At 45.3% G+C, this 25,420-nt stretch overlaps 1 protein-coding gene across 2 annotated transcripts in view; it reads right to left on the reverse strand.

Moving 5' to 3' along the window:
- Nucleotides 1–25,420, reverse strand: part of PCGF2 (polycomb group ring finger 2) — a 276,564-nt gene that overhangs the window by 116,526 nt on the left and 134,618 nt on the right. For both annotated transcript variants that reach the window (XM_077459419.1, XM_077459421.1), the window contains 4 exons: nucleotides 22,366–22,513; nucleotides 21,988–22,084; nucleotides 9,496–9,551; nucleotides 1,913–1,963 (listed from right to left, as the gene is read on the reverse strand). In XM_077459419.1, the coding sequence (XP_077315545.1) occupies nucleotides 1,913–1,963; nucleotides 9,496–9,551; nucleotides 21,988–22,084; nucleotides 22,366–22,477 (316 nt within the window). In that variant the 5' untranslated portion in view covers nucleotides 22,478–22,513. The remainder of the gene's footprint in view (nucleotides 1–1,912; nucleotides 1,964–9,495; nucleotides 9,552–21,987; nucleotides 22,085–22,365; nucleotides 22,514–25,420) is intronic.

Here is a 25,420-nt window from a genome sequence, read left to right on the forward strand (position 1 = left end):
GTTGTCACATGAATAGATATATAATAAAATACTTACTAAAATGTGAGGGGTGCACTCACTTTTGTGAGACATTGTGTGTATAATATATATATATATATATATATACATACACATACATATACATATATATATATATATATATATATATATATATACACACACACACACACACACACATATATATACACATATACATACACACACATATATACATATACACACATAATAATGAGAATCTCTCATTATCTATAAGGGACCCCTTGGTGATATGTTCAATCTCTAGAACTGTCATGGCCTTGAAATCTCTCGCATGATTTTGAGAGAAATGTCTTGGCACACTATGTTGGACCAGGCCTTTTTGTAAAAATCTGCGATGTTCGCCTACCCTAGTGCTCAACGTGCGTATGGTCCGGCTTACATATAACAGATTATATGTACATTTGAGCACATAGACTACAAACTGAGTTGAACAAGTGATAAACTGTCTAATGTCATAATCATTGTTTTTCCATGATATTTGTTACGATATCCAGGTATGGGATCATTGGTGGTGGATTGCTTGGTTGTCCTACCTTGTGACTATAAAATCCCCGTTCAATGCTGGATCTTGAGCGTGTTATCTGGAAGGTGTTAAACCCCAAAACATGTAATCATATACCGCTCAAGCTGGCACCCGCTGCGATACTCATCACATCCCCTCCTCTGATCCACAAGGCTTTGCTGATGTCTGCCTGCAGAAAAAGCATGTGATGTGGCCGGGGAGGAGTCCTGTGGTGTCCGGACAACTTGCAGCTCAGCCTCGTACTCGCTGAACCTCCAGCATCCATCTCTGGTCTCACTTGCCGCTGCAGTGGCTCTGCCATTTTCCACTGTGGTCATGCAGTGATCGTGCTTCCTGGATCTGGGCCCAGTCTTTCCCCTCCCTGATGTAGCCCGACTTTGGTTATAGTCACCGCTCCCAGCTGTTGAAAGGAGTTTTCAGTCTTCCCATTTTCGGTCTGCAGCCCCCTCTGTCCACAGCCCTCAAGAAAGCTGGACAGCCATTTCTCCACCACCTTTGGCTCCATTGCTGGCACTACCACAGTGAGTTTGGCCATTCTGACAATTTTTCACATTTGTACTGTGTATCGATTACATGATTTATCAGCAATAAAATGTTTTAAATTTCACATGGATTCCATCTCCAATTGATTCATTGCCACCTCCTGGATCTGCGCTTCCCAATCCTGTTTTTGTCTGTTTCTCATTTGGTCATCTGAGTGGGGTAGCAGCAGTCCAGTGTGACCATTATAACTACTTTGGCTCCTTGGTTTACTTTCTGCGCTTGGCTCCCTGTTGGAATTTTCATGTTTTGTGTATTTAAATCTGAAAACACAATTAACCCCTCCCCTCCACCCCAGACTGATAACGCTGCTGTCTGTGCTGACCACCAGGTGAAAACAGAGGGAAGAAAGCCAAAGCAAAGAAAGCTATACAGCCACCATATCAAATGATTGGTGAGCTGCAATACAATACATTTGTGTTTTGGATGCTGCTTAAGTCAACTCTTCATCTGCATTTTGCATTAATGATCATACAAAAAAGGGGTTAAGTTCTTGTGAAATTCAGTCAGGAAGCGACAACTTACCAGAATCTAGGAAATATGTTGTTCCTTCAACAGTGAGAGATTATATATATATATATATAATATCTGTAATTTTTATGTGCCCTGGGTACCCAATTCCAGGAATCTCACATTCGGGTGCTAATGTTATTGTTCACATAAGTTTTAGATCTTTTGCTTTAAACACAAAATAGTTGTTTAGTTTGAAAAACACAACAATCTGGTTACCTATTTTTGGTGTACTACGGTAAGTCATATCTAAAAATAGAACACATCTTTGTCTTAAAATTTTATATGGAGTGTACTGACCAGGTGTGCGTGCATAAGAGGCATAGAAATCCCGCCGTCGTTTCATCTCATCTATAGGGGAAACATTATACAACTGTTGAGAGTCATTTAATATATACAAATATCATAATGCCATTTAACAAACTAGTGTTTTCTTTTATTCCATTCAAATTCTTTGCTTAAAAATATACGGTTCACAAAAAATAGGATTTTTTTGTACTCACCGTAAAATCCTTTTCACTGTAATTCACCGACTGACACAGCTTCTCTCTTTAGACCATTGGGTTGTTATGCCACCTTCAGGAGAAGACTAGGCATTACATGTTAACATGCGATAATAAAACTAGAACTTTCTAGTTCCGCCCAAGGGACGGTCCCTTAGGTAACAACCCCTCAACATGCTACTGCAGCCTCATTAGGTCAACAAGCAGTATAACGTAAAGAAAAATATGAGGGGCGGGTGCTGTGTCAGTCGGGGAATTACAGAGAAAGGGATTTTACGGTGAGTACAAAAAATCCTATTTTCTCTTATATTCACCGACTGACACAGCTTCTCTCTTTAGACCATTGGAACGTCCCCAAGCAGTGCCAAAACGGCGGGTGGGAAAAAAGCATAAAACTTGATCAACCATGGAATGTGGGAGCTCGTACAAACTTTACCCACAAAAAACTACAGTGTGTGGAAAAACCACCACAACAGGGTGCTCCTCAACGGGGAAGCACTACCCTCCAACCGCACCAAAAACTGCGGTAACAAATGCAACAGTGCATTAGCTTAAAGGTACTGAGTTTCTACCCAAAAAAACAAGAAAAAAGGAGAAAATTGCATATGCAATTGCAACTATACAGCCGCCTGCAAAACTTTAGGGCCAAAACAGGCATCACCCGATGCACTGACATCTACCTTGTAGAACTTTGTAACGACCAGCTTTACACACTTAAGCGACGGATGCTTGATGTCGGAAATCCCAAGACGTTCCGATTGCCCTCATGGACCATGACCGGAAAGGGGGACACCTGCCCCTTCAAGGCGTAGGCTTGTACTACAATCTGTCTGATCCACCTGGAAATGGTGGCCGAAGAGACCGCCATGCCTTACCTGGACCAGTCACCGAAACAAACAGTGAGTCTGACTTCTGGAAGGGAGCCATGGCAGACAAATACACCTTCACAGCCCGAACCACATCCAAACCATGAAGGGCCACCTCCTTAGGATGTGTCGGCTTAGGAAACAGGGATGGTAACACAACGTCCTCATTGATGTGAAACGCTGAGACTACCTTCGGCAGAAAAGATGGTTGCGGATGCAACACCACCTTATCCTTGTGGATAAACAGATGGGGCGACTTGCAGGACAAGGCCGCCAGTTTCCGAAAACCCTCCAGGCCGATGTGATGGCCACCAGAAAGACCACTTTCTGGGAGAGAGTCAACAGGGGAAACTCTGATATTTTTAAATGGAGGTTTTTGAAGCGCCGATAATACCAGGTTCAGATCCCACGGGGGTAACGGTGGATGCACCGGAGGAACTACATGTCGCACCCCTTGAACAAAAGTACTCACTAGAGAGTGAGACACCAGAGGTTGCTGAAAAAGCACAGCCAAAGCTGATATTTGTCCTTTAATGGTGCTGAACCGCCAAATTCTGGTCCACCCCTTGCTGAACAAATAGCAGGATCCTGGATATAGAAAAGGAGCGCGGATGCCATCCTTCCTCCTCACACATGGAGATGAAGGCCTTCCAGGTATGAAAATAGATCTTCCGAGAAGAAGATTTCCATGCTCTCAACACAGTTGAGATCACCGAGTCCGTCAGACACCGGTTCCCCAACACCTGGATCTCAATAGCCATGCAGTTAAAGCCAGTGATGGTAAAGCAGGATGGAGAATCGGACCTTGAGACAGAAGGTCCCCTCGCAATGGCAGTCGCCAGGGAGCGTCTGCCACCAGGCACACTAGGTCTGTGTACAAAGGACGCTGAGGCCAATCTGGGGCAACCAGTATTACTGGGATCCCATCGGCTTCCACTCTGCGAAGCAGGCGTGGCAACAGTTTCACTGGAGGAAAGGCGTAGATCAGCTGGTACTGATTCCACGGAGCCACCAGTGCTTCTGACGGATCTGTTGTCCTGGACATGAATTTCGGCACCTTTCGATTGAGACGGGAGGCCAGAAGATCTACGTCTGTTGTGCCCCACCGCAGGCACAGTAGCCTGAACACCTCCGGATGCAACGCCCATTCTCCTGGGTCCAGCATCTGACGACTAATGCCGCGTACACACGTAGCGGACTTCTCGCTGGACTTTCCGAACAGGCTACTTGCCCACACACGGCACTTTTTCAGCGGACTAATACGGCGTTCTAAGTCCGCCGGACTATCCGCCATACTTTTGAAATGAACGGACTCGCCCACACACACGCGCCCATCAGACCCTTGTCTGAGCACGCTACCCGGCCGGCCAGGAAAGGGGGGGGAAGAGCGAGCCCCCCCCCCTTCCTGAGCCGTACCAGGCCGCATGCCCTCAACATGGGGGGTGCCTTGGAGAAGGGGGGCCGCGCGCCCCCCCACCCCAAAGCACCTTGTCCCCATGTTGATGAGGACAAGGGCCTCTTCCCGACAACCCTGGCCGTTGTTTGTCGGGGTCTGCGGGTGGGGGGGGCTTATCGGAATCCGGGAGCCCCCTTTAATAAGGGGGCCCCCGGATACCGGCCCCCCACCCTATGTGAATGAGTATAGGGTACAATATACCCCTACCCATTCACCTGTAAAAAAAAAAGTAAAAAAAAAAAAAAAAAAACACAACACACAAGAGTTAAAATTGTTTATTGCACAGCTCCGGGGATCTTCCATCTTCGGGGGTCTTCTCGCCGGACTCCTCCACTATCTTCTTCTAGCTCTTTTGCTAGCGGAGGAGCCCGGCTTTCTTCCTCGCCGCCGGGTCTTGTCCCCCTCTTCGGTTCTTCTTGCCGGGCCACCGCGCCTTCTTCTAGCTCTTTTACAGCCGGTCTTCTGTCGCCGCTTTTGCCGTCTTCTGTTCTTCTCTTCAGATGTTGCCTCGTCGCATCCTCTGCTCACGGATGCGACGCGCGGCGACTTATATTAGGGACATCACCAGATGATGTCCCCACCCCATTATGATGTCACAGTCCCAGAGGATACTGGGACAGTCCAGCAGCAAGCCTAGATACTCCAAATGCTGAGTCGGTACAATCACCGACTTCTTTAGGTTCAACAGCCACCCAAATGCTTGCAGGGTCTGCATGGTGATTGTCACATCCTCTTCTAACTGAGGCGGAAGAAGCTCTCAGGAGATCGTCTAGGTAACCCACGATCACGATCCCACGTTGCTGTAGCAACGCCAACACAGGAGCCAATAACTTGGAAAAGACTCGGGGGGCTGATACCAAACCAAAAATGGAGAGCCACAAACTGGTAGTGGGCTTCCCTGACTGCAATTGCAGAAACTTTTGATGCCGGAGGCATATGGGTATGTGCAGGTATGCATCCTGGATGCCTAAGGACGCCAGGGAGTACCCCTGATGGAGTGCAGCGACTACTGAGCGAACTGATTCCATTCCGAACCTCTGCACTTTCACAAATGATTGAGGGTTTTTAGATCCAAGATTGAACGTACCCCTTCCTTCTTGGGAACTACAAACAGGTTCGAGTAGAACCCCTGGAAACATTCCGATTCCGGAACAGGTACAATCACCCCGCGATTCAGCAGGTCCCTTACTGCCCCCAAGAGGCCTTCCCGGCGAGCCAGGTGAATGGGTATTCTGGAGGGCAAGAATCTGTTTTGCGGCCAAGAGAGGAAATCTATCTTGTAGCCATAGGAAATCAGATTGCAGACCCATTGGTCAGACAGTCAAAAAGACCATCGGGTTTGCAAACTCCCGAAGGCGACCCCCCACCCGAGTCATGAGTGGGGGCAGACCTTCATGCAGTAGCACTTTTGCTCGCAGGCTTGTTAGGCTTGTGGTTCCAGGGATGTTTCTGTCCTTCTGTGGTCGTCCTGTCGTGCTGGGGACGTTTAGCCAAAGCTCCAGGCGGACGAAAAAGCCGATTGTGAGCGGAAAAAAGAGGGCCCTTGCCTATGGCGTGGTTCCTTAGCCTTCCTGGCCTGTGGGAGTAGAGTACTCTTACCACCTGTGGCATTCTTAATAATGTCATCCAAAGAGCCTCCAAAGAGCCGGTTGCCAAGGAAGGGAAGATCAGTCAGGCCTTTTTTGGATGCCTGGTCAACAGACCAGCATTTCAACCAAATCAGGTGCCTCAGCACCACTGCTGACACTGAAGTCCTGGATAACAGGGGGAGGATATCCAGGGCCACATCACAACGTACTTAAGGCCATGCACTAGTTGGTGTGCTAGTTCCACGCAGACAGGAGAAGCCAGTTATTCTCCCAATTCGCGGTGCAACAATTTTGCCCAATCAGTTAGTGTCTGCCAATACTGGTCGCATGGTTGACCCCACAACCGTAAACAAGGAACGAGTCATTGCCTCAGCCTTCCTGTCCATGGGATCCTTAAATGCAGGAGTCCCCTCTACCGGGATCGTGGTTACTTTGTTTGACCTGGATACTGGGGGGGTCCACGACTGGAGGAGCAGACCACTTTTTGGAAAGGCACTCCTCAAAGGGGCAACGCACCGCCATGTATTTGGGGACCGAAAAAAAGGTCCGTTGCGCTCGACCACATTCCTTGTAAAAGAACTTGTCAAAATAAGTCAGATAAGGGAACACCTTAGGTGAATGGCTGGCTTACGGGACCCAAAAGGAGCCGCTACATCAGCAGAGGGATCAGCTGGCTCCTGAATCTTCAGGGTATCACACACAGCTGTGATAAGTGCTCCAACAAAGCGCTTTCTCACATACGGACCCGGACGGGGACTCATCCTCCTGTCTGAACGGTCCTGGTCAGCGTCATCTGAAACGACAGAGCAGGGGTCACCAGCCTCAGCAGGGCCCGAGTCTGTGTCAGAGCTCTCCCTAGAGGACGGGGGGGGGGGGGCAGGGGCTGCTTTTTAGCACCTTGCGCCCACGCACCGCCTCCATCTTGGCAATGAATGAATTGAGGACCGTCAACAAGGCGTCCAAGGGCACTGCGCATTCTGCAGGCGAACCGATTCAATTGCCTGGATTTCGGGGGAAGAAACACCAGTTTCTGAAGCCATGCTGACCCTACCCTGTCTGCCACTCGAAGGGGACTGAGGGCAGTGACAGTCCCACCCTCCTTACTGCTGCCGGCTAAGGGGCTCTTTCCCGCAGGACTCAGCACCCTGAAAGGTTCTGTGCTATCCAGCAGGTAGTGCCTGTGGTCTCTGTTGGCTCCCAGGTGCAGAGGAATCAGTTCAGTGTCTGTGGAAGCTGCTGCTAATGGCTCTGAAACTGATCTGCAATGTGCTCAGACTTCAAGAAAATGGCTGCCCAGCGTCCAGTATAAGGACATAAAACACAGGGAAAATGGCCACATGCTGCTGCTAGAGAAAGCTGAAAAAACTTGTTCAGGCTTCCAGAAAATGTCCGTCGGCGTCCAGTACAAGGACAAATCACAGGGAAAATGGGTGCCGAAGCCCAAGAGAGGATGCTTTCCCTTGCCCATACCGAAGAAGGCCACCAATGCAAAACCATGAGGGACAGAGAGAAACAATGGCTGTGAAACAGCCCTGCAAAAGGACACAGGTACAGTCTCACAGGCACCTTCCAGGGACATGAAAAACAGGACTCATGACAAAGCCAGCCAGAGCAGCCCCCCCCCAGGTGAGAGCCCCTGCACAGAGACACACACACACACACACACACACACACACACACACACACACACCGCTCTGCAGCATCCCCCACAGATAGGGACAGGGAGAGAATAGAGGGAGATGAGGGACCCCCGAACCGACCTCCCAGGGAATGCCCAGCTGCTCAGCCCCACCAAGGCAGGGAGAGCTGTACTTACCAGTCCTGAAAAGCTGGAAAAACATTCCATTACAGACCCACTCTCTGATCAGTACAGGGTGGCTGCTGGCCTGGCACACTGTGATGCAGACATCAGTAGCCCGGTCATATGTGTGCCCCGGAGCATAAAAGCTCACCCACCACCTCTGGAGCGGAAGTTTTGTCGTGGCTGGCCTAGCACGGAGCTGCGATCTGCACACTCTCGATGGCCAGACTGGGGAGACTACAAGGATAAGGGTATCCAGTCCGTCACCTAGTCGGCTGTTGATAGCAGATCACAGGATCTATCATCTTGCGCAAAAAGCCAAGCTTCTGCAGAAAAAATAAAAAATAAAAAGACAGACCGATGGGCCCGTCAGGGTTTCTAGGTCCTTCCCCTTCACTAGGCAAAATAAAACTGAGGCTGCAGTAGCATGCTGAGGGGTTGTTACCTAAGGGACCGCCCCTTGGGCAGAACTAAAAGTTCTAGTTTTATTATCACATGTTAACATGTAATACCTAGTCTTCTCCTGAAGGTGGCATAACAACCCAATGGTCTAACGAGAGAAGCTGTGTCAGTCGGTGAATATAAGAGAAATGATCATTGTATGAGTGTAATAGTTACTTTTATATAATGAGAAAGTGAACTACTGAAAGCTTCTATTCCTCATGAGTCAATGTTGTATATCATGAATTTGTATATTATGCCACCTTAATGGCTTCTTTGTATGCTCTCCCCAATAGACACATGATAGAAATTCACTGTTAATGTGAGAGAAATGTTAGCAGTATTTTTAGACAAATAGCCATGCAATAATCTTTTAGATTTGATCTGTATACAAAAATACTGCAAACGTGAAAGTATGGCAAGCATACAGTAAAGTCATTAAAGAGGAAGTAAACCCTTCCAAACAACTTGGACCTATAGGTAAGCCTAGATTAAGGCTTACCTGTAGGTCCAAGCAATATCTCCTAAACCTATATGGTTTAGGAGATATTTGCCCGAAAATGGGCACCGCTGTCTACGGCGCATGCGCCGTAGACAGCGGCGCGCAGGCGCACTAAATGCGGCAAATCCAAGAATGGATTTGCCAAATTTGTCGACTCCTGTGCGCATGCGCGGGAGTGACGTCATCGCGGCTTCGCCGTATGACAGCAACGGAGCTGCGAGGCGCGACTCCCGTGCGCATGCGCGGGAGTGACGTCATCGCGGTTGCGCCGCTGTCATTGGTCGGAGCTGCGAGACGCCACCAGCAAGATGGACGCGGCGGACTACAGGGATCAGCGGCGACTTCGCTGGCTCCTGTGTCAGGTAAGTGACACATAATGAGCTACTATGCGATGCATAGTAGTCCATTATGCTTTACCTTTGCAGGGAAAAAAAGGGGAAGTAAACCCATCAGGGTTTACTTCCTCTTTAAATCCATGTGTTAAAATCTTTAATAAAAGAAAAAAAGAAAAAGAAAAACATCTTAGCTGTTAAAATTAGGAGTTACCATAAAAAAAAAAAAAAAAAGTACCCAACTATGGTACAGGTTATGCCTCTGAATTGACATTATGCATACTCGTTATAAACTTCTGCATATTTTGCTGCTGGTCAGAAAGATTTTTTAGATGCTGTCACAAAGATAAGTGTACCACTATGACAACTAACGCACACAAAATATTTGCTTACCTCTGAAGAGTCCTGGTACAAGCTTGTATACAATGTCTTGTAATATTTTATCAGACCTAAATAAGCAAATAGTCATTAGATATCCTATCATGCAGAAAAATAGGATTTTTATATACAGCTTACCTGTAAAATCCTTTTCTTGAGAGTACATCACGGGACACAGGAGCTCATTACATAGTGGGTTATATAGGCACCTCTGGTGATTGGACACTGGTTAACCCCAATTAAGGAGAATCCCTCCCCTATATAACCCCTTCCATATGGGTGGCACCTCAGTTTTGTAGCAAAGCAATAGGAAACCACGTAAAACCCAAGAGGGGCGGGAGCCCTGTGTCCCGTGATGTACTCTCAAGAAAAGGATTTTACAGGTAAGCTGTATATAAAAATCCTATTTTCTTGATCATACATCACGGGACACAGGAGCTCATTACATAGTGGGATGTCCCAAAGCAATGCTCAGATTGAGGGGAGGGAGACACAGATCATAATTATAGACCGCCATGGACCGGAGGACCTAAACTGCAGCCTGCAGTACACTGTGCCCAAAGGCGATATCCTCTTGCCCTCTGACATCCACCTGATAGAATCTGGTGAATGTGTGGACTGATGACCAAGTTGCAGCCTTACAGATCTGAGCCAGGGAGGCCTGGTGATGCACTGCCCAAGAAGCACTTACAGCCCTAGTAGAGTGCGCTTTCACTTGAAAAGGAGGGACTTTCCTTTTAACACTATAGGCCTGAGAAATAATCTGTCTAATCCACCTTGACAGAGTGGATTTTGATGCCGCCTGGCCCTTCCTAGGGCCTTCCGGCAAAATAAATAAGCAATCAGTTTTCCTTATCTGAGCAGTTGCTTGAAGATAGATACTGATTGCCCTAACCACATCCAAAGTGTGCAAAGATTCTTCTTCTGCGGACTGTGGGTCCGGAAAAAAGGATGGTAGGATTACATCTTGATTTAAATGGAATCCTGAAACCACCTTCGGTAGAAAGGACCTGTTGGGACGCATGACCACCCGGTCCTTATGAATAATTAGATACGGCTCTTTGCTGAAGAGAGCTGCTAGTTCTGACACTCTTCTAGCCATGGATATGGCTACCAAGAAAACAAATTTTTTAGTCAAAAGAACTAGTGAAGCCAGATGCAAAGGTTCAAAAGGTTGCCCCTGCAAAGCCGAGAGAACCAAATTCAGATCCCATGGGCATACCGGAGGTTTGACTGGCGGCCTTATCCGCATAGCCCCCTGGATGAAAGCCCGCACCAGGGAATGCGATGCAAGTGGCTTCTGAAAAAACACTTACAAGGCCGAAATCTGCACCTTGATAGTGCTTATGGCCAAATTCATTTCTAGGCCTGACTGGAGAAAGGCCAAGATTCTGCTAATGACATACTTTCTAGGATGCCATTCCCTGGGTTCACACCAGGAAACATATGCCCTCCAGATTTCGTAGTAAATAAGCCTGGAGGCCGGCTTTCTGGCATTGACCAGAGTAGAAAGGACTGGTCCCGAAAGCCCACGGTCTCTCAGAACGTGGGTCTCAGCAGCCAAACCGTCAAATTCAGAATGTGTAAAGCAGGATGGTAAATTGGACCCTTAGAGAGCAGATCTGGCTGGAGAGGGAGGATTCACGGCCTGCCTACTGCCAACTTCATGATCTCTGCGTACCACGGTCGCCTGGGCCAAGCCGGGGCTACCAAAAGAACTGATTTTGTCTCCCTCTTGACTCTTCCCAGGAACCGCAACAGAAGCGGGCACAGGGGGGGGGGGGGGAGGCATAAATCAGATTGTACTGATCCCAGGGAACTGTCAGAGCATCTGACCCCTGAGCAAGTGCATCTCCTGTTCTCGACACAAATTTGTCCAGTTTTCTGTTGAACCTGGACGCAAACAGATCTATGTCTGGAGTACCCCACCTGCGACATATGTTCCAAAACACGTCGGGTGCAGAGCCCATTCTCCTGGGCACAACTGCTGGCGGCTCAGAAAATCCGCCTGCCAATTTTCCACTCCTGGAATGAAGACTGCAGAAAGGCATGGAACATGCTTTCCTGCCCAGACAAGTATGCGATTCACCTCTTTTTGCGCAACCAGACTCCTGGTACCGCCCTGGTGATTGATATAGGCCACTGCTGTGGCATTGTCGGACTGAACCCGAACAGGGAGACCCCGTAGTCTGGAAGACCAGTTTATGAGAACCATATAAACTACCCGGATCTCCAAGACCTTTATGGGCAATAGCTTCTCGATCGCAGACCATTTCCCCTGCGAGTACGTCTCCTCCAACACTACTCCCCAGCCTGTCAGACTGGCATCTGTAGTTATAATCTTCCATGGAAGAGGAAGAAAAGTTTTGCCTTTCAGCAAATTCTCGGTTTGTAACCACCAGACGAGACTCTTGCGTGTCCCTGGGGATAAACGCATAGGAAGATCCAAGGACTGGGGCTTCCTGTTCCAAGCCGCAAGGATGCATCTTTGCAGAGGCCTTGAGTGGAACTGGGCGAATGGAACTGCCTCGAAGGAGGCGACCATTTTCCTTAACAGTCTCATGCACAACTGAATGGGGGAAGATCTCCTGCCCAGAATTAGGAGCACCAGATCCCCAATGGACAAGGTTTTTGGCCTTGGAAGAAACACCTTGCCCTGAGCGGTGTCGATAAACATACCCAGGTATTCCAACCTGGTAGCAGGCTGTAGGGACGACTTTTCTAGGTTTATAATCCAACCTAGGCGTTCCAGGTGTTCTAGCGTTCTGGTAACACTGTGGTTCAGGAACGCTACTGTTTTCTCCATGAGAAGCAAGTCGTCTAGATAAGCCATGACGGCTATACCCTGAGCTCTTAGGTTTGCCAAGAGAGGGTCCAGAATCTTTGTGAAGACTCGAGGGGACGTAGCGAGCCCGAACGGCAAGGCCACAAATTGAAAATGGCACTGCTCTACCGCGAACCTTAGATACTTTTGGAGTGCGGGAAAAATTGGCACATGGAGATATGCATCCTTGATGTCTATTGATGCCATAAACTCTCCCCCTTGCAGGGAGGAGACCACAGTGCGAATTGACTGCATTCGGAAGGACCGGATGCGTAAAAAACGGTTTAGATCCTTCAGATCCAGGATAGGTCTGACACTTCCATTTGGCTTCGGAACGGTGAAGAGATTTGAGTAAAACCCTGAACCCTGTTCTTTTGGGTCCACTTCTACTATCACCCCCTGGGAAAGTAAGTGATCTAAGGCCAGAAATAGCAGTTTTCGCTTTACTGGGTCCCTGGGGATCCTTGACCTTAGAAAGCGAGACGGTGGAATCTCCTGAAACTCTAGCTTGTAGCCCAGAGATACCGAAGAGATCACCCACTTGTCCCGGATCTCTTCCCGCCAGGCTTCCGCAAACTGCAGGAGCCTTCCCCCCAGTCGGCCGAGCGGGGGCGCCCCTTCACAAGGAAGCTTTTGGGCTCTGCTTGGCAGGCTTTCGCCCCCAGGATTTCTTCTGCCACTGGGCCCGGCCTTGAGCCTTTCCTGTAGAGGAGGGTTGAGAAGGCCATCGCCACTGCTTAGAGCTTGATGCTCCGAGAGAGAGAGAACGCCTAAATGATGGACGTTTGCTCCTTTTGACTGGAAGGAGAGTAGATTTACCCCCTGAAATTTTTTGGACGAATTTGTCTAATTCTTCTCCAAACAAACGTTCCCCTTTAAATGGGAACCCAATCAAATGCTTCTTGCATGATAGCTCAGCTGCCCAATTCTTTAGCCATAGGGCCCTTCGCATGTGTACCAACAGGAGAGACAAACGAGATGCTTGTTGGACAGAATCCAAAATCGCATAAATCATGAAACACAGAATTTGAGGTATTTCTGCATAATTCTCCACTTCCTCACTGGGAAGGAGGCCAAGCATCTGCTTAACCTGTTCCTTGAGGAACTGACACAACCCCACGTCTGCGACTGTAGGTTGCACTACAGCGCCAGTCATGGAAAAGGAGGCTTTTAATAATGTTTCCAGCTTCTTATCAGTTGGATCTTTAATTACCTGAGCATTATCCAACGGACAGGTCAGGTTTTTATTCACGCAAGAAACTGCCGCATCGACAGATGGGACCCCCCATTTCTTGGTGAAACTTTCCTCCAGAGGATAATGCATAGAAAACCTTTTAGGAGGAGCAAACAGTTTATCGGGATGTCCCCAATCCTCATACAACAATTTATCCATTAAGGGATGAATTGGAAAGGAAAAAGCAGTCTGTGGGACTTTCCTGACTCCCAGGGAAGAAACAGAGGACGTAGCGACTTCAGCAGCAGGCATTCTGAATGTGGTACGCACCAATTCAGTATAATACTGCACCTGTTTTCTGAGCGCCTGGGAGGAGGGGACTCTCTCCTCTTCCTCCGACTGCTCAAGATCCCTGTCCCAAGATAGGGATCTCTCCTCATTGTCAGAAGAATCATCTGAAAGAGGAATCTCAGCAGAGGGAGGGGATCTACCCCTTTTCCTGCTATCTTTCAGGGAAGCAGAAATAAAATTCATGATTCTCCCTTCAAAACCCTCCAATGTAGCCCTAAGGGAGTCCTCAGTGACGTATACCGGGGCTGAGACATTAGGAGAGGCTGCAAAACCTGACAGGGGCACTGACTCATCCTGTGAGGCTGGCTCCAGTCTTGCAAGGGGGGATGGTAACTTACAGGCATTTTTAGAACCCCTGGACCTAGGCGGTGATTTACCAGTGCCCTTGTTACCTCCCCCTGAGACCCTCTTACAAGGAGACATAGTCCTAACCTACAAAGCAGAGGTACTAGTACAAAGTGCAATCACTGTTGTGCTTAAAGTCTCACAATAAATATATATGCTTAAACTGCACAACCTGATGCTGAGTAGGTGTCTTAGGTTTACCTGGATGCAATCCCTTGGGATACTTACTGCCCACAGCTCCTGTGTCTCACTCTTACAGCCCCCTGACGCTCTGGGCTTTTTAAAACTGCCGCCTGGCGCATGAGCAGTATCGCTCACAACCACACTCCCCCCTCCTCTATTAGCCCGGGAGCACGCTCTGCGCGCGTGCACGAGGTCTGCCGGAATCCAGGGGGGGAAAGGGAATCTCCATCGGAGCTGCGTGGGACCCCCAGACTACGCGGGACCCCTGTATTACCTATATTGTGGCAGGGATTGCAGTGGAGACATGAGATATCTGGAGAACCAGGCTTCACTGAGCGTGTGTACTGAAAGGCATGCAAGTATGCATCAGGCTGCTCTTACTCCCTCTAGTGGTGGAAACCAGGTAAGACATACTACTACTCAAATGAAGAAATCCATAATATATAGGATTAACTTCCCTTACCTGTCCTCACCGCAGGAATTGCTGAAAACAGACAGATTCCAGCCTTCACCCATCACGGCGGGCAAGTTGTGCCAACCCCCAGGTTTTTTTGGGGTTCTTTCTCAGAAGAACCTCCTACCTGGACCTTGTAAAAGACTCTGCCAGAAACTTTCGTGCCACTATGTAAATAGTACACCAAGTCTGGTTTTCCCAGAGCCCAGTCTTCCAATAGGAGAGGACTTACAGGCAAAACCTTGTTTCTTCGGATGACGAGGCCCGGGTACCATACCATCTTGGGAGTCAAAATATCGGCCAGAGATATGGATCCGGTTTGTTGTAACTCTTAGGCCCCCGCAGGGACCTGCACAGAGCTTTCTTCATAGCACATGTTTTACGTGACCAACCACCATAGACACTGGCAAAAAAACTGAGATGCCTCCAATATGGGAGGGGTTATATAGGGGAGGAATTCTCCTTAATTGGGGTTAACCAGTGTGCAATCACCAGAGGTGCGTATATAACCCACTATGTAATGAGCTCCTGTGTCCCGTGATGTATGATCAAGAAACAGAATTTTTACACATGCTAAAGAGGAACTGCAGTCTGCTCACATAATTTGTAATAAAAACATCTTATAAAATATTATTTTAAATACAGTATCTCACAAGAGTACACAACCCTCACATTTTTGTAAATAATTTATCTTTTCATGTGACAACACTGAAGAAATTACACTTTGCTACAATGTAGTGAGTATACAGCTTGTATAACAGTGTAAATTTGCTGTCCCCTCAAAATAACCACACAGGCATTAATGTCTAAACCACTGGCAACAAAAGTGAGTACACCCCTAAGTGAAAATGTCCAAATTGGGCTAAACTAGCCATTTTATCTCCCCGGTGTCATGTGACTCGTTAGTGTTACAAGGTCTCCGGTGTGAATGGGGAGCAGGTGTGTTAAATTTTGTGTTATAGCTCTCACTCTCATACGGGTCAAAGGAAGTTCAACATGGCAAAGAACTCTGAGGATCTGAAAAAAAGAATTGTTGCTCTATATAAAGATGGCCTAGGCTATAAGAAGATTGCCAAGACCCTGAAACTGAGCTGCAGCACTGTGGCCAAGACCATACAGCTGTTTAACAAGACAGGTTCCACTCAAAACAGGCTGACCAAAGAATTTTAGTGCACATGCTCAGCGTCATATCCAGAGGTTGCCTTTTCGAAATAGACGTATGAGTGCAGACAGCATTGCTGCAGAGGTTGAAGGGGTGGGGCAGTCATCCTGTCAGTACTCAGACCATACGCCACACACTGCATCAAATTGATCTGCATGGCTGTCATCACAGAAGGAAGCCTCTTTTTAAGATGATGCACAAGAAAGCCTGTAAGCAGTTTGCTGAAGACAAGCAGGCTAAGGACATGGATTACTGGAACCATGTCCTGTGGTCTTTTGAGACCAAGATAAACTTATTTGGTTCAGATGGTGTCAGGCGTGTGTGGCAGCAACCAGGTGAGGAGTACAAAGACAAGTGCATCTTGCCTACAGTCAAGCATGGTGGTGGGCGTGTCATGGTCTGACTGCATGAGTCCCGTCGGCACTGGGGAGCTACAGTTCATTGAGGGAACCATGAATGCAAACATGTGCTGTGACATACTGAAGCATGATCCCCCTCCCTTCAGAGTTTGGGATGCAGGGCAGTATTTCAACATGATAACGACCCCAGACACACCTCCAAGACTACCGCTGCCTTGCTCAAGAAGCTGTGTGTGTAAAGGTGATGGACTGACCAAACATGTTTCCAGACCTAAACCCAATTGAGCATCTGTGGGACAACCTCAAACGGAAGTTGGAGGAGTGCAAGGGCTCCAACATCCACCAGCTCCATGATGTCATCATGGAGGAGTGGGAGGACTCCAGTGGCAACCTGTGAAGCTCTGGTGAACTTCATGCCCAAGAGGGCCAAGGCAGTGCTGGAAAATAATGGTGGCCACACAAAATATTGACAATTTGGACATTTTAACTTAGGGGTGTAGTCACTTTTGTTGCCAGCAGTTTAGATATTAATGGCTGTAAGTCAAGATATTTTGAGGGGATAGCAAATTTTTAGCTGGGTGCATAACTCCACACTATGCCAGAGAAGTATTCCGAGCTAATAGACCTAACCGCGTTTGAACAGACCTGCCTTTCAGGGAAGCCAATGAGACATTTGTACTCCTTGTTGATAATGGCCAATGCTCCACAGGATCTTCCTTTTCTTAAACAATTGGAAAGAGATCTTCAAAAGGATGATATAAACTCCTTACAAGATGGTACCAAACTCCATCAGTACTACATCTTAGGTTTCCTCAGATGTCTGTTGGCGCTGTTGGGATGGGGAGGGAACCCTATTTAAAACATTTTTGGGATTGTCCGAAGTTGAATGACTTTTGGGATATGGTTGAACAGATGGTTAAAGAGAGAGCCTGTAGCATATTTACTCCATGATACATCCTTATCCAATAAAAAAAACGTACTGTTAAAACAACGTTTAATGGCTACAAAAGCATGTATGCCTGTACTATGGAAGATTGCAATTGCGCCGACTATATCTCAATGGCTAGAATTATAGAAATCCAGGAAATGGAAGAGCTCAGGATGTCAATGAAAGAACAGAATGAGAAATATTGGAGGACTTGGACTCCATATTGCTTGTATAAAGATCAGTTCCATCTATAATCGGAGGGATAATATTTAGGAGGGAAGGTGATACACAGGACCTGAGAGAGATGCCAAGGGGAGGCTTTTTGGTATTTAATTTAATGTGTGGTGGTAGGGTTTTTTTTAAGAGAGATCGAAAAAAAGGAATAATAAATCTGTACTCCTATCCTAGCGGATTTTGAAAATTTAGGGTAAAGCAGTTGAGGAGAATAATGGTTAGACATTATGCTATATAGTAGCATTGCCTAGGCTCTTAAGTCTTAATGTTTAGGTAAATGTAACTTAAAAGTTGCAATGTGTCTACATTTTGTTTTTTTTGTAGGTTGACTGGTGACTCTCTGTAGATGTAGTAATGATGTCTTTCTAAATATTTATACATAAAGAATTAAAAACCTAACAAACAAATCCAATACAGCTCATCATCCAAAAGGAAAAAAAAAAAAAAAAAAAAAAACATCCTACAGTAAAGCATGGAGGTGGCAATAGCCTGTTATGGGGGTGCTTCTCTGCAGCAGGGACTGGAGCACTTGTCAGGTTAGAAGGAGAAATGGATGCAGCAAAATACAGTCAAATTCTTGATGAAAATCAAAATGAGGAGAAGGGTTACCTTCCAACATGACAATGACCCAAAGCACACAACAAAAATGACCACACAGCGGTTGGAGGAGAAGAAAGGTGAATGCCCTTACATGGCCTAATCAGAGAGCAGACTTAAAGTGTTTGTTATCTAAACTATTTTATTCACTGCCAGACCCTCTATTAGATTTTGGCATACCACACTATCAAGTCCTTTGTAAAAACAAGTGTTCAAAATACCTCTTGAGCTGTCTTCAGGCCGGTCACGTGACTCACAGCTGCTTTACAGCTCCAAGACATTGCTTCTGCGGGAGGGGGCGTGAGCTCCCTCTGACGTCAGCCAGGGAGATCACGCGACCTCCTGCAGAAGCAATGTCTCTGAGCTGTAAAGCAGCCAGCAGAAACAGACACAGCTGGCAGGCAGGAAGGAGGGGGTGAGGGGGAGAGAGGAGAGCAGAGAGGACACATCTGTGTGACGGAAGGACGTATTCTGACCACAGTGGTCAGGGCTGAGTGGCCCTGGTTATCGTGGTCAGTATAGAGAGGACATACAGGAAGTGGCAGGATCAGGGAGGGTTTTTTTTTACAGTTTAGAGGGAGGCAGATTACACAGCACATGTACTGTGCTGTGTAATCTGCTATAAGGAACCAGACTCTGAATTATTATTTATTTTGTTTGGATTAACAAAAACGTTACTGATATATGAAATGTCAATAGTGGTCTTGCGGACATTGAATTATACACAGTGCCTCATCTCTTGGGTGACATAGTAACAAAAATGTGAACAAATATGGGATTTTAATGGCACCACACTAAGAATTAATAATATTTTATTGAAAAATTACATAGGTATCTAAAAATCACATAACATGAATTTGACAAATCGCTAAAACACCCTATTCTGCTGAGCTAGTGACATCATACCCTCTCAAGCTCCAAGTCGGGGGCCACCGATACACAGTGAAAATAGGTACTACAGAACTACTGAGATGTACTAATATCCAAACATCTGGTAGTGTACAAAAGAAGGATGGTGAAAATTCAGCTCACCAACATGCTCGACATGTTTCACATATTGACAGGCTTCGGGAGCTTGAGGGTTAGATTATTATGATCTATAATAAAGCGAATATAGTATCATTAAAGCGGAGGTCCACCCTAAATAACAGTACTAGGTCTATGTGGTCCCCCCTTCCCTAATCGCTAGGTAACCCCCTTACCTTTCTGCTGTCTTCTTCTGTTTACTTCTTATTTTAAATTTTCTGCCTCTGGAGATTGCGGAAAGGGGCGGAGCCGATGCGGAAATGGGCGGGGCTTCAGCAGCAGGTCACTTCTTCCTGTCTGCCGCAGGGGCTCCTGGGATCGTTTTTTTTTCCCCAGGAGTCTGTGCGGCGCCCAGGCTGAGTTGTGTTCGCTCTAGCGGATTGATCTGCGCATGCGCAAGATCGCAGCTCATAAGGGCGGTGCATGATGGGAGTTTAGAGGACTGTCCCCCGGAAGACAATGCCTGTGGGCTTCACATGCCCACAGGCAAAATGGAAAACGCCTGGAGACATTTTCCTAGGCAGTTTGGAGGAATGAAAAAGACTTGGAAGAGAATCGGACAGCATATAGAGGTATGTGAAATATTTAGTAAACTTAATTTAAAACATTATTGCGGGGAAAAAAAAAAACGGCGGTGGAACCCCGCTTTAAGTACATTGAAGATAAAATAGATGCATATTCACTTGCATTAAAATAATGAAAAAGAGAGGTACTTACAAAAATACTGTAAATAGATCACATGAGGGAGGAGGTGGCAAGGTCAAAGAAACCACCAACCCCCAGCACAGAAGGGTGAATATGGGGGCTCACCTAGGGGACAAAGTGCAAAGTGATAGGGAGGAATAATAAACAAAGTAACATGGCAAAATGTATATCTAATGTAGACTCAGACAAAAAACAAGCCAGCTCTAGCCATCATTGTGTACTTTGTGAACTTGGTGGCTTGAAACATATTATAAGCGCCACAGAAGCAACAGCAATCTATGGTACAGTGTTGTGAGCTGCACATGTAATATATCGGTCCAGGGCTGCATGCATGTTTTGAAGGCGAGAGCTAGTAGTTCTTGTTATATACTTCATACATACATTTTGACTGCTTTACTATGCAAATGTTTTTTTATAAAATTTGGGACCAATCTAGTACCCTGTTATTTTTAGGAACGTATATGTCTTACCATGGAATAGAAGGGAGTCTAGGATCTCTGTCCCAAGAGAATTTATATCTAAAATTTGAGTGTTACAGTTTTGTCACTGGCTTGTTTTTTGTTTGAGTATGCATTATATATACACATTTTGCCATGTTACCCATGGTACTAGATTGGTCCCCAATTTAATAAAAATGAATTTGCATAGTAAAGCAGTCAAAATGTATGTACAAAATTATATAACAAAAACTACTAGATCTCACCTTCAAAACATGCATGCAGTCCTGGACCAATATATTACATGTGCAGCTAGCTCACAGCACTGACTGCTGTTGCTGCTAGTATTTCATACAGTGGAGTTTATAAAAAAAATGTGACAATCCACCAAGTACACAACAGCTAGAGCTGGCTTGTTTTTTGTTTGGAGGTGTGTTCCCATATCCAGCCCTTCTATGCTGGCGGTTGGTGGTTTATTTGACCTTGCTGCCTCCTCCCTCATATGATCTATTTACCTCTTATTTTGCATTTTTTACTGCAAGCGAATATGTATCTATCTGCAATGTACTTAATGATACTATATTCGTGTTATTATAGATCATGCTCCCGAAGAAGCATGTCAATATGTGAAACATGTCGAGCATGTTGCTGCACTGAATTTCACCATACCTTTTTTGGTCACTACCAGATGTTCGGTACTTCAGAATAACTGAGATGTCCTAATATCAAATTTCCACTGTGTATTGGGGGCTCACAGCTTGTGAGAAGATATGGTGTTACTAGCTCAGCAGAATAGAGTGTTTTGGCGATTTGTCAAATTCATGTTATGTGATTTTTAGATACCCATGTAACCTTTCAATAAAATATTTTATAATGAATTCTTAGTGTGGTGCCATTAAAATCCCATATTTGTTAACATTTTTGTTACTAGAGCCCAGGCTTAAACCCCATTGAAATGTGGAATGGCTTGAAGACTGCAGTCCACAAACAGTCACCATCAAATTCAACTGAACTTGAGCAGTTCTGCAAAAAAGAGCATGGAAATATTGCAAAGTCTAGATGTGCAAAGTTCATAAAGACATATCCCAACAGACTAAAGGCTGTAATTAATGCAAAAGATGGTTCAACACAAATACTGACACAAAGGGGTGATGCCTTTTCCAACACAGTGATTCGGTTAGCCTCGTTCTAAGGTGAGTATTTCATAATGAGCCAGCTCATTATGCCTTTGCCTTATAGTTTTTTGTTGTTTTTTTTTTTTTTTTTTTTTTTTTTTTTTAAACCAAAAAATTTCAGTGCAACCACTGGGGGGGGGGCGGGATTTTTATCTATGCCTATTGTGTGTGTATATATATATATATATATATATATATATATATATATATATATATATATATATATATACACACACACTATGCCAGCACACTTCTGTTTTCCTTTTTTGTATTGTAGTAGTTCTGGTATTTCCAGTATAAATGCAAGAGCTGCAAAGTGGATATCAGCTGAAAGCGTGCTCTGAATAAGTGGAAAAACAGATTGTTTGATGCAAAGTCTGGTAATCTCTCCTGAGCAGCAGTAAGTGCAGTAGGATTGAGTGCATCACAACCATTCTCAGTTTATGGTTTCTTCTTTGTTGCACATATACGGCCTAGTGTATAAAACCTGGAGGAAATGAAAGCAATGTCTGCATGCGTCAATCACTTTAGTTTGAATTCTACAAGTTCTCACCTTATGCTAAGCAGAGGGCGTCCTTTGTGCACTTGAGAGTCACACATGGGGCAGAATTTGTGTGCTTCTAAGTAGCGCAGGATACAGGTCTTACAAACTGTGTAAAAGAAAAGAAAGAACTCAAACGTGTCAAGGCAATAGCAGGTTCTTGCACTGAAAGGAATATGCAGGTTGTCACTGCTGGCCTTCATATTAGAATGCTAGTTACCAGTTTTGGTCTTTCATACTTTGTCAGCCAGTAACTACAAACAAATAAGATCTGCCTATTTTTTGCAAGTCAGTAATTTCAAAAGTATTGAAAGCATTCGATCAGCAACACAGCTGGGAACTATCATTTTAAAAAGGAAACAGGCAATTTATGTATCTCAGTAGACTCACAGGAGTGGAGGCATTCTACAATGGTTGCTGCATCAATGAAATATCCTCCACACAGAGCACACATAAGATGTGGATTCAGCTCAGTCATCTTGATCCGCATGGTCCGATGCATTGTTCAGAGGGGAAGGGGTCGAGGGGGGGAGGGACTCTGAAAAGAAAGTCATAAAACAAATTAGTTAATACAAAAAGTGTAATGGATGAGTACATTGATTGAAATTCAATACATTAGCTAGCAGAAAAACTGAAGTGTAAGAATTTGTAATTCAACTATTTTCAATGGAGATCAAGTTTGGTTCAAGCAGTACATCTTTACACACATAAGCTCCCTGGCTCCAGGGGTATGTAGAACTGTGCCAGTTGTTCTATATTTACATTACAATTCCCAGATCTTGAAAAGGATGACTCAGGGATAAGACCCCTGAGGGCTGGCCTGCAGTATTTGACCTAGTGTCCAATACGCCAGCAGGCAGTAGTACAACTACAATTTTTTGCATGTATTTAGATCAGGGGTCTCAAACTGACGCCCTCCAGCTGTTGCAGAACTACAAGTTCCATCATGCCTCTGTCTATGGGAGTCATGCCTGTAACTGTCCGTCTTGCTATGCCTCATGGGAATTGTAGTTCTGCAACAGCTGGAGGGCCACCAGTTTGAGACCCCCGATTTAGATTCTACAAAATGTAAGGGAAACATGGGGTCTGTCAGTGCTGACCCATCCTTCTTCAAATGGTAGTTGCCTAGCTTATATGATGAGCCTCTTGATTAAATATTTTGGGTCACTGACCAACAAAAATTATACAAACACCTGACTTTTCTCCAAATGTCCTGATATACACGTTTTAACAGATGCTTTATTATGGAGTTCAACTCTCTGTGTTGATATTGGTTTACTATTCCTTACATGTTTCAAAAACACACTGGGCCTCTAGTTAAAGTGAAAAAAAAAAAATACATACATACATACATATTATAGTATTCTTACCTCCTATGTGCAGTGCAGCCTGGATACTCCTCTTCTTGGGTCCCTCTTTGCTGCTTCCGGCCCCTCCCTCCTGTCGAGTGCCCCCACAGTCAGCAGCTTGCTATGGGGGCACTCAAGCCGAGTCACAGCTCCGTGTGTCCATTCAGACACGGAGTCTGGACCAGGCTCCACCCCCTCTCTCCCCTGATTGACAGCCGTGGGAGCCAATGGTGCCACTGCTGTGTCTCTGCCAATCAGGAGGAGAGTCCTGGATGGCTAAGACACTTGTGGACATCACTGGAGAGAGTTGGGGCTGAGGTAAGTAATTAGGGGGTGCTGGGGAGGCTGGCACACACAGAAGAGAATAGAATGCATTAAGATAAAAAAAACTTCTGCCTTTACAATTCCTTTAACACCTTCCTGCCTGGCTGTCATTTTACTATAGGCCAGGCGAGAAGGTGTTAAAGTGATTGTAAAGGCAGGTGTTTTTTTTATCTTAATGCATTCTATCACTGTAGTTCTGGGTGGACATCATATGTCATCCTCCTGAGAATGTGCCTCTTCACTGGACACAGCCAATGACAGCACCGGCCCGCTGCCAGTGTCATATGATCGCTGTGACCAATCACAGCAGATCACACGATAGTTGAAAACGTTGGATGGCTTCCTTGCATGCCATTCAATGTATTTAATTGACAGGCAATGATTACCTGACTAAGGATGACTAAGGTTCGCAACACACACATGCAGAGCCTGGCATGAAGTCGGCACTGCGCAGCGCTAATCACAGACAGGAAGAAAAAAATAAGGAATTTTCTTTTTCTACATACTGTCACCAATGTCCCTGCCACACCAGTTATATAACACTGTACTGCACTGGTGACAGTATGTATGTATATATATATATATATATATATATATATATATATATATATATATATATATATATATATATATAAAAAAGATTTTTTTTTTGTTTTTTACATTTCATTTTCCAAATAATTGTGAAAAAAATCCAACTTCAAAAAAACTTGGCTCTTGCTAAATACCTTGGACTGACTATTTCTAAAAAAGGGTCATTTGGGGTTATTTTAAGAAATGAGAGATAGGGTGTCAGTACATCAGGATTGATCAATTTTCAGATACACATACCATAGTTTGTGGACTCCAACTTTCCTACAGCCTAAATAATATACAATGATTGGGGTTATTTTTCACCAAAGAAATGTAGCAGAATACATTTTGACCTAAATTTATGAAGAAAGATCTTTTATTTGCAAAATTTTATAACAAAGAAAAACACTTAATTTTTCCACCATTTTACATAGTTTTTCGTTTATTTAGCAAAAAATAAAAGAACCCAGTGGTGACTAAATACCACCAAAAGAAAGCTCTATTTCTGTGATAAAAATGACAAAATATTCTTTTGGGTACAGCGTTGCCTGGACATGTTATCCTTCAAATTGTGACAGAGCTAAAAGCTGAAAATTGGCTTGGGCAGGTAAAAGTGCCCAGTATTGAATAGGTTAAAGCAAACCTTTTGTTTAGATAAAAAATTCGCTCATGCATGCCTTTATGGACTTTGCTTTGTGCACTGGTCCAAATCATTTGGTGGAGGACATTTATGGTATGGGGTTGTTTTTCAGGGTTTTGGCTTGGCCCCTTAGTTCCAGTGAAGGGAACTCTTAAGGTGTCAGCATACCAAGACATTTTGGACAATTTCATGCTCCCAACTTTGTGGGAACAGTTTGGGGATGGCCCCTTCCTGTTCCAACATGACTGTGCACCAATGCACAAACAAGGTCCATAAAGACACTGATGAGTGAGATTGGAGTGGAGGAACTTGACTAAACCTGACCTCACTATTATTGTTATACAGGACTTATATAGCACCAACAGTTTACGCAGCGCTTTACAATATAAAAAGGAGACAATACAGTTATAATACAATAAAATACAAGAGGTTTAAGAGAGCCCTGCTCAGAAGAGCATACAATCTAATAGGGTGGGGCAGGTGGTACAAAAGGTTGCAATTGTGGGGAATGAGCTGATGGAAGTTGTAGAAGATTAGCTGGAGATGCGATAGGTTTTCCTGA

This window comes from Lithobates pipiens, unplaced genomic scaffold (genome assembly GCF_037356315.1).
Source record: "Lithobates pipiens isolate NorthernLeopardFrog02 unplaced genomic scaffold, aLitPip1_a1.2 Scaffold_28, whole genome shotgun sequence".
Lineage (NCBI taxonomy): Eukaryota > Metazoa > Chordata > Amphibia > Anura > Ranidae > Lithobates > Lithobates pipiens.